The sequence below is a fragment of the Cynocephalus volans genome, chromosome 12 (genome assembly GCF_027409185.1).
Source record: "Cynocephalus volans isolate mCynVol1 chromosome 12, mCynVol1.pri, whole genome shotgun sequence".
In the NCBI taxonomy this organism is placed as follows: domain Eukaryota; kingdom Metazoa; phylum Chordata; class Mammalia; order Dermoptera; family Cynocephalidae; genus Cynocephalus; species Cynocephalus volans.
Window position 1 is genome coordinate 17,881,234 of NC_084471.1, and position 9,541 is coordinate 17,890,774.

A 9,541-nucleotide genomic window follows, 5' to 3' on the forward strand; every position below is an offset into this window, starting at 1 on the left:
CATGAGAACTTTCTTCTCAAGGAGCAAACTGACCCAGTTCACATCAAGTCAAAGCATTTTCAGGCTGGCTCAAAAATCCAAGTATTTGGGAATCTTCCGAAGCACTTCAGGATACCACCTTAAACAATACACAACGGACATAACAACTTTAAAAAACAATCCCAATATGAAAAGGGGAGCTGGAAATATCCAGAATTTAAGTTCTGACAGCACTTGGCCATGAGTGGTAAGTGGAAACCAACCTGGAGGGAGATCAAGGAGAGGAAGAGATAAATGGGAGGAAGCAAATCTGGAGTCTAATTAGTTTAGCCATGAGGGGAAGGAGAAATGTTGATTGAGGTGATAAGATCCAGTTGGAGATTTTTCCTCCTCCCTCCCCTATAGAAGAAAGTTCTTACTGCTGGTTATCTGTATAGCAAGTGTTAAATAAACATTAGTTGATTCAACACAATGGCCAAGTTCTCTGTTGTATTTCTTTCATTTGAAAATCAGATTGTAGCTGCCTCATATCTTTTTTGGAACTTAATAAATCAAGTTAAATGAAAATCATCTCCACAATATGTCCACCTATGCATTAAATGAATTTCTCCTAAATTAGGCAGATATGCTCAAGAGTAAAGCATACCAAAAAAAGTGAAGGAGCTAAGATATGAATAGAATAGAACCCATGCATCCCCCCAAAGAAAGCAGCATAGTACTGTAGAAAGTCCAACTTGGAGTTGGATGACCTAGATTCAAATCTCAGGTCCATCTCTCAGTGGCTGTGTGACTACATTATCATCCCCAATTTTACCATTTATGAAATGGGGGATACTACCACTCTCCTTACAGGGTTGTTGGGAAGATTAAATGGGAATGAAGCCTCATAAATAAGGACTGTGTCTTACTTTTGCATCTTTTCCACCCAGAGTAGAAATGACATATTGGCAGTTCAATAAGACAAAGTATTAAGGTGCAGTGGTGGACACAGAGCAAACACAGAAAGGGAGATTATGAACGGAGGCAAATGAAAGGAAGAAAGATGTTAACATCTAGGGTGTGACTTAGTGTTGGGTGTGTTTTCACAAAAGGGAGTAGTCATTCCTATAAAGTAGTCTTCTAAACCAAAGAATAAAAAAGGTGTGGTATGCTACCTTTTGAAGTGAGCATGTAAAATTCCTGGAAGGAAAAGTAATGAAAAGCTAACGGTTCTTGGAGAGATTCAGAGAAGTGAATGGAATTTATTAACAAGATACGATTTTACTGCAGAGTTGTAAATTGAAAAGAACAATGAATGGATAGTTTGAAGACCTAGGTTGGAAATATTGGCTCCAAGTATGACCTTGGGCAAGTTACTTAACCGACCTAGAGTATCAATTGCAAAACACAGATAATACCTCACAGGATTGCTGTCAAGATTAAATGAGATAATGGATAGGAAAGCTGTTAATGCGATACAAATAATAGGTATTATTAGGAGTTAGATTCTCCACCCACTTACAACATAATATGTCCATGACCTTGGGCGTGATTTCAGTTCGTTGCACCTCAGTTTCCTCCTCTATAAAATGGGGAGGATGATACCATCTACCCTATAAACACTCTGAGGATCAAATGAGATCATATATGAGACATCGACGCCTTCAAAACTGTACAGTGCTATAGGTATAGAAAGAACTGCCCTCATTGTTGTTTTAGGCATGTCAAGGGCCGTGTTTATGCAGAGAAGCAAGTATTTTTATGCTATACAGGTGAGAGAGCCCTGCATGCATTTATGCATCCAAGAGTGGGGTATAGGGCACAGACGCACAACTACGAATTCCGGGGGTGTGACTTGCACGCTTTGGAGGACCGAAGGACAGGCTGCTGGGCCAGGAATCAGAGGAGTGGGCGCTAGGGTGGGGGCAGGGGGGATGCAGGATGCACGGATGGGAAAGGCTGGGGGCACAAACACGCATGCCCAAGCCGGAAACGTTTTCGGGGGAGAGCAATGCGCATCCCCGTAATGAAGGGGGTGGGGAGGGATGCGATGTGCAAACCCGGAGGGCGGCCCGGGGGTGCGATACCGCACGCCAGGGGCCAGGGCTCTTTACCTTGTCACTGTAATCCCTCAAGACCCGCTCGATAGCACCCGCTTCGCCGGCCCGGACGATGTAGAGGGCGCGCTCCTCATCCATGGCCGCAGGTGCGGGGGAGCTGCGGCCGCTCTGCGCGCCCAAGCCGCTGCCTCCAGGTAAACGCCTCGCGCCCCCGCTCGCTCGTTCCTTCCCAGCTTCCTTCCTTCCCTTCTTCCCTCCCTCCCTCCTGCCTCCAACCCGCCAGCCTCCGCCCGGGCTGGCCCGACGTCACCGCCCCTCAACTTTCACCCCGCGACGTCACCGCTCCCCAGAACCGGCGCCTCGCGGCCGCCCCCGACAAGGCCCAGGACTCGGTCGAGGTCTGGCGAGCGGCCTGAGGCGGGGTCAGGCCCGGGGCCCTGCTTGCTCTCCTGCTTCTCCCTCTCTCTCTGAGAAGAGTCCAGTCTCTCGAGGAGGCTTTCACAGACAGAACTGTTTTTCTCTCCTGACCCTCGTCTATGAATCATTCTTAGCGGACGAGAGCGACCCAGCTCCTCCCCGCCCATCTATGAGCCAGCAGCCTAGTGGACTACAATTCCCTGCACGCACTGGAGCCATCCCATCCTTCTATCTCACTTATTGGAGTGCCGAATGGCATGCCGGGATTAGTAGTCATCCCGTGGGAAAGACTTCCCGCCAAGGGCATGCTGGGTACTGTGGTCCTGCGAGGGCCGGAAACGGGAGTCCGGCGGCCGCCTGAGGCCAGAGGCGGACAGACCGTTAGGGGGAGGGTTAAGCCTCGTCTCTGTCTCGGTTTTCTTCTTCGCGCTGCCAACTGCCCTGCTCCAGGCTTGGCTGGTTGGACTGGGCGACCGTCGCAGAAACTGCCACCCCTTGGTGCGAACTGTCAAGCACCTCTTTCTCGTTTAGCGGTTTCGGTCTCTGAAAGTCCTTCCTCCGTCGTTTGCGGTCATGTTATGTATTCAGCTACAGTGATGTGGGAAATTGAAGGCAGTTATCTGGATAAAAGGGGACTGGGCGACTTTTTGCCTTGACAGTAGTCGCTGCTAGGTATCTCGTGCCGACGGAGTTCCAGACGCTGTTGGGTGGTTTCCATGTAGTCTAATTCTCACAACACAGATTTTTGTGCAACCGAAAGGAACCTGAATAGGTTAAGTAATTTGTCTTAAGTCACCTAGACAGTAAGTGGGGAAGTCGGGATTTGAATCCAGGTCTTTTCCCGAGGGCGGCTGCTGTGCTATGATGGGTGACACGGTAGTGGTGGTGGTGACCATGAGAGGGCTCTCTTATGTACTTCACCTGTGTTAGCGCAATGGTTTTCTCACAAATTTATTCAACAAATATTTGAGAACCTGTTCTGTGCCAGGCATTGTTCAATGCAGTGTTGATACAGTGGGCCCCAAATAGTCATGGCCTTCGCGAAGCTTCCATTTTATGAGGGGAGATGCTATTTATTCTCGTTTTAAATTGAGGAAACTGAGCCTTGGGGAGGTTAATAGATTCATCTACCAAGATTGCAGATTTCGGAAACTGAATTTGAACTCACAGCCTGTGTTCTTTCAGGTCTCCCAAGCTTTTGGGTAGAGTGGATGAGTTCTCCGAGTAATTTCCCATGTTCCACTTCAGGCAACCTTTACCAGTAATCACCTTTGATGCCTCCCCTGCCATCCTCTCCCTCTTGGGCTGTGCTGAAGAGGAACTAGAGGGGGTAAGATTTTATTCCTCTAATAAGGGAGTTTCTTCTATGTTGTGCTAGATGTTGTGCTGGACACTGGGAATTTGGAGATAAACATAGAACCTGAGTGCATGGAACTTTTGGTCTTTATGTGGATTCTACTTCTCATGCAGCAAACATGTATTGAGTGTATTTGTTCAGCAGGGCATTGGGGTAGGTGCTGTAATAAATTAAGTCAGAAAGATTTTAAGCTGTCTCTCGAAAAAGCACACTTCTTAGAAATGTCATGGAATATTTAGCTGCATTCCTAAGGTAATAGTAATATCTTACAATTGCTTTTAACAGTTTACAAAACATTTTAATATACATTATCTCAATGGATCATTGGGGAAGATATTGTTCCCACTTTATAGACAGGAAAATAGGTCAAATGAGTTAAGTAATGTGAACTGGGACTCAAACAGAGTTAACACAACAAAGTATTTGGGTGCCTACTCTGTCCAGTACTGTATTAAGTGCTTTTGGAGTAACCATATATTTATTTTTGGAGCGAGGGCCTCCTGAAGAGGCTATTAACAAAGTATCTCAGCGGAGATGTTTCTTTCAGAGGGTCTTACACATGTCTTTGAAATGTCTGTTTGCCAGAAATAGGCTATGTTTTTAGGCTCCAACCCTGTACTTCCAAAAAGATTTTAAAAATGTGAAACCACATGAATTAATGGCTTGGGAAATTGTACCTTAGTAATTTTAATTAAGCATTAATATTCTGATTTTCTAAATGAAAAGGATCTTTGACTCTAATTCAAGTCATCTTTTGACCACTGACGAGACTCTGGTCCCAGAAAAATTAAGTGGCTTGTCCAAAGTCAATATTTAAAAGCAGACTCTGGGACTAGAGCCTAGACTAGCTAAGTCCTGGGTCACTACATCACTTTACCTCCCTGAATATTAGTTATGTGATACTTTCAGTGACAAAAGACTGTAGTCCAGTGCTAACTTAAATTCCTGTTGATTCTTGGGTAGAATAGTACCAAGGAATTAGGATTTAGAGCCTGGGTATTCAAAGCAGCAAATATTTATTCATAAGTCATTGCTCTGAGAGATAGTAATATAACAATTCTATATATATGTATGGATATTGCTTTACTATTCTCAAAATATCTCCACATAGATGATCTGATTGAATCCTTATAATATCTGAAAAATGCAAGGTCAGTAGGACAGGCACTGTCTTCTTTTTTACAGAGAAAGGAGAAGTTCAGGGTGATGATTACCTTGCTCATAAGCAAATAAGTCTGCTAATAAGTGGTATAGTTAAGGCCTAGAAGTGCTCTAGGTTCTGATAACATAAAATGTTACGGACTTTCAGGTTTGGGCCAATGAAAAAGCCTGCAAACAAATACCAGTCATTTATTTTGGACTTTGATATATCCTGCTGTGGCATTTCCTCTTGCCATGACAATGGGCTAGTTGGAATGTGCCAAAATGAAGGTCTTTAAGGAGTACCTGGTGCTAACAGCTTTTAAAATCCAACTTTTTCACATGTAGTACCTTTTATACATTTTCTTTATAATTTTATATAACTTTATAATTTTATAAGCAGAAATTTAGAAACTAAACAGCTCAGTCTGTTCGATGCAGCTCTAGAATTGGAGTTCAGAGAATTCCATTAGTTAAGGATATGACTAGTCACTCAGCAACCACCACCTCACTGTGAGGCCACTCATTCAACCTCTCATTTAAACCACATTAAACTCATTTAAACCACAGTGTCCTGAGCTGTAAAACAAAGGGACTGACCCAGATGTTATTTTAGTTCTCTCTCAATTCTAAGACTTGTTCTAAGAACAATGACGAAACCACATTTTAATATGCTCATTCTTTAGAAAACTCTATTAATGAGTGGGGTTGTGAAAATATGTGCAAATCAAATATCAAAATGATATGTGCAAATCACTGCTTGGGCATACTTGCAAAGGGTCTGATTCAGTTGATCTGTGGTGAGGCCTGGGTACTGGTAGTTTTAAAAGCTTCCCTGTTGATTTGAATGAGCAGCCAGGATTGAGACTCACTGGACCAATATTTTGATAGATTATCAACCACTGAATTAGTTTTTTATAGACTACCAAACTCATGTGCATATAACTCATTAGTTATTCTTTCAGAATCAGAATACCCAGGCAAGATGAAAGTTACTTTTATTTCATTTTCTACCAAGAATGAAGTGTCCCTTTTATAGCAAAGTTATTTAACATAGTTTGTTCCTTTAACAAATATTTAGTGCTCATTGTAGGACAGCTGTCATAAGACATGATAAAAAATAAAAACAAGTAGAGGTAATTGATCCTGTCTTTTGGGCATATAAGAAACAACCAAAGAGTAAATGAATTTTTTTTTTTTTTTTGTCGTTTTTTCGTGACCGGCACTCAGCCAGTGAGTGCACTGGTCAGTCCTATATAGGATCCGAACCCGCGGCGGGAGCGGGAGCGCAGCACTCTACCAAGTGCGCCACGGGCTCGGCCCAATGAATTTTTTTTTTTTTTTTTTTTTTACTGATAGGAAGGAACAAATTGAACATAGCACTGCAAATCAAAGCAAGATAAACATTAATACGAAGGGGAGTGATCAGAGAAGCCTTCTTGGAAGAGGTGAGCTGTGAATACAGAATGGTGGAGAGAGCTTAGAGGGCTACCAGATAGGGGGAAATGCTGTGAAAAAAGGTCAGGAGGCCACAATTAAAAAAACACTTACTGAAAAATTATACCAACTTGATTGAACTTGAAAGCCAGCAATGGAGATTTCTTAGAGGTCAATATAGTCAGTGGGATAAGGAAAAGTTAAATCTGAGAGATGTTTCATAATCAATAATGATTCTATAACTAGCCAATCCAACTTCAGCTTATAGTGTGTTACATTCCTGAAAACATTACTTTACAATGCCATAAGACATAAAATTAGGGGGGTCTGTTGCCAGCCGGCTTCAAATCCTTATGGACATTATTTTATCTCTGGATCTCATTTATGAAATTAAGTTGGACTAACTAGATGTCTTCCAAGTTTTTTTTTAACTTTAAAAAAATTTATGATTACTTGATCCAGCCTTTCAGCACCTTTATGAGGTTCCTCGTAATATTCCCAGTAGTCTAATTGCTAAAACTTAGAGTCCATGCCTTCAGTCCTTGGTAGATGTACTTATAGTTGCTTAATATTGATTGACTATCCACAATGGAGCTCTTAAATTAAGCACATGAAATGTGCTCTGCCCTTTAGGAGTTTTTATTTATCCAAGAGCTGGAATGTGGGTCAGAACTATTTGCATCTTGCTGACTTGGAATCCCATCCAAACCTCTTGGGAAAACCCAGCGCTTTGGGTGGCAATGCTGTAATGTGGTAAAAGAACCTGGACTGGAAATTAGAAAGCCTGGTTTTTAGTCCGGACTCCCTTTGTGAATATCAGAAATGGATCCTTTCATTAAATTCCTTGAAACCGGGGATAAGTCACTTGCCCTTTCTGAGCATTGGTTTTCTGAACTGTAATGAGTATAGTCATAGCTACTTTGCAGGATGTTGTAAGGGTTAAAAGAGATGGCTGTCAAAGCGGCCAGTGTGGCAGACCTGGCATAGTGTAGCCACTCAAATGTTAGCTCAACTGGAATGAAAAATGCAACCTCCCTCACAAGGATGTTGTGCAGATTCAGGGCTAAAGTTCATGTTCCTGTGGATGCAGAAATGCATGAGTTTTGTTGCTGCTGCTGCTGCTGCTGCTGCTGTTTTAACAACAGAAAAGTAATTCCAACCGACTGCTTTGGTCTTTATGCCTTGAAGTTAACATCTTTAACACTAACGTACTGTAAGATAGTTTTGAGATCGTGATTGATTTGATGCATGTGCGCACGCGCGCGTGTATGTGCGCGCGTGTTGTGTGCACACAGTCTAAAACGCTCTTTCAGTACACCCTCTCCATATCAATGCCTTTGCAGTTAAGTTTATTGGGAATAACATGTCAGAGGAAATACTTGCAACCCTTCTTCCCACCACCTCCTTTTGCAGTAAAGCATTAATTTACTTACCAACATTTGATTAAACTCTTAAGGTTCAACCCTAGGAGGAGGTGGCAGTGGACAAAAGATTATTGTCATTCATCATCAACACATTTTAGTCTTCCCCTCCAGTAGCCTATGAAGGATTAGCATTTCCCTGAAAGGAGGAGGACAGAATAAATTGCATCTACCGCCAAAGAACTGCCAGCTCTTTTCAGCTGGGGGCACATACCGGGAGCTTTTCCCATATTAGTCAGCTTTATCTCAACTTTTGGGCAGTGCTTACATCTGAATTTTCATGGGTTTCAGGGTCAGTCAAAACAGAATTGTAGGGTTATTGAGGTCAGAGGCCACCTCTGTCAAAGGGTAGTGACCTTAACAGCAAGAGGGAGCCAGTCCTCCCCTTACTTCCCCCTCTCCCCCCAATGACTTCATTCTAGTGAATGCTTGGCTCATTGCACCTCCCCTGCAGAGCTTTTTTTCGAACTGGTAATAAAAATCCTCCTGTGAACTGGTATTTTTTTTAAGCATTATTATTGATTTTCTTTTGTTCCTGTTTCTCTATAGAATGACCAAATCTTGGTCCCTGATAATGTGTTGGTTTGTGCGTACCTTGGGAAATGATAGAAAGCTAGTCTGCTGTTAACTTACAGTGAGTGAGTGGAATGCCACGCCCTGTGTGTAGGGGAAGATTTGGTGCCCAGCTTAGAAACTTGCCTTCATTTAGTGAGCACAAAAATTTCCCAGAATTTCTGAAACTCTCTTCAACCCCAGTAGGTTCTATTACCACGGTCAGCGTTGATTTAAAAACTGCAAAACTGCTTAGAAGAGGGGAATGGGGGTGGTGTGAGATGGGAATAAAAGTAGGAAGGAGGAAGAAGAGTGTGCTTTAGAAAAAAGGACAGGGACGGACCCTGGAGTAGTCTTCAAATACCAACTCTGCTGCTTAAATTGCACCTTCGGCAAGGCACTAAACTGCTCAGAGCCTCTGTTTCTTCCCTTGTAAACAGAAGTGATTATACCACTGACAGTGCAGGGAGGTTGTGAGAAGTAGAGAAGATCCATCTCATCTCCCTCTATCCACACAGTGGACCCCAATCAATGGGAGCCTTCATGGATTAAGGTGGATCTGTGTCAGAAATGTGCCATACTCGGTGTGAGGTGGGGAAAGAGTGTTGCAGAGTCCTCCTTTAAGGTCTTTCTTTCTGCCTGGACTGCATTTCAGTTCTTAAGAAGACATTTTGCAGTTTATTATTTCTGAGAGCTGTAGCATGGGCCAGGGCATTCTGGATACCATCCCTCATTGGGGCTCAGTTTGTCAGTTCTCTTTTAAACTTCTCTCGGAGGCTTTTCTATTAGGAGACTATTATAAATACCAAGTATTAGCACTGCAGCCCTTTCTGAGGCTGATTGTCTCGCCCCTGCTGTCATGGTCAGACCTTATTATTTTTCATAATAGATCTTAAACAACTGGTTTTAGCTCTTGAGGCATTTATGATGAGAAAGGGAGGCAGTAAACTGGGGAGTCCTATTTCTCCCGCCCACCATCTCTCTTCACCCACACTCCTTTCCTAGCAACAGCTCTTTCTTTGACTCTGGTAGCCCACATCTTCCGTCCCACCTACACTAGCAGGAGCAAAATATGGGGGTGAGAGGGTTGAGGGGAGTTGAGGTGCAGGAGGAGGAATGCAGGAAGAGGTTCAGGGAGGAGGCTGATAAAGCACAAAAAGTTCTGACCTCCTTGGAAGAAGAAGAAGCCCCAAGGACTA

The 9,541-nt window shown here is 43.2% G+C and overlaps 1 protein-coding gene across 4 annotated transcripts in view; it reads right to left on the reverse strand.

Moving 5' to 3' along the window:
- RIC8B (RIC8 guanine nucleotide exchange factor B) overlaps positions 1 to 2,259 on the reverse strand; it is a 93,592-nt gene extending 91,333 nt beyond the window's left edge. For all 4 annotated transcript variants that reach the window (XR_010021330.1, XR_010021329.1, XM_063074821.1 and 1 more), the window contains exon 1: positions 2,073 to 2,259. Coding sequence is in view for 2 of the 4 variants with exons in the window: in XM_063074821.1 (XP_062930891.1) it covers positions 2,073 to 2,156 (84 nt within the window). In the remaining 2 variants the exon portion in view is untranslated. The remainder of the gene's footprint in view (positions 1 to 2,072) is intronic.
- Positions 2,260 to 9,541: the final 7,282 nt, after the last annotated feature.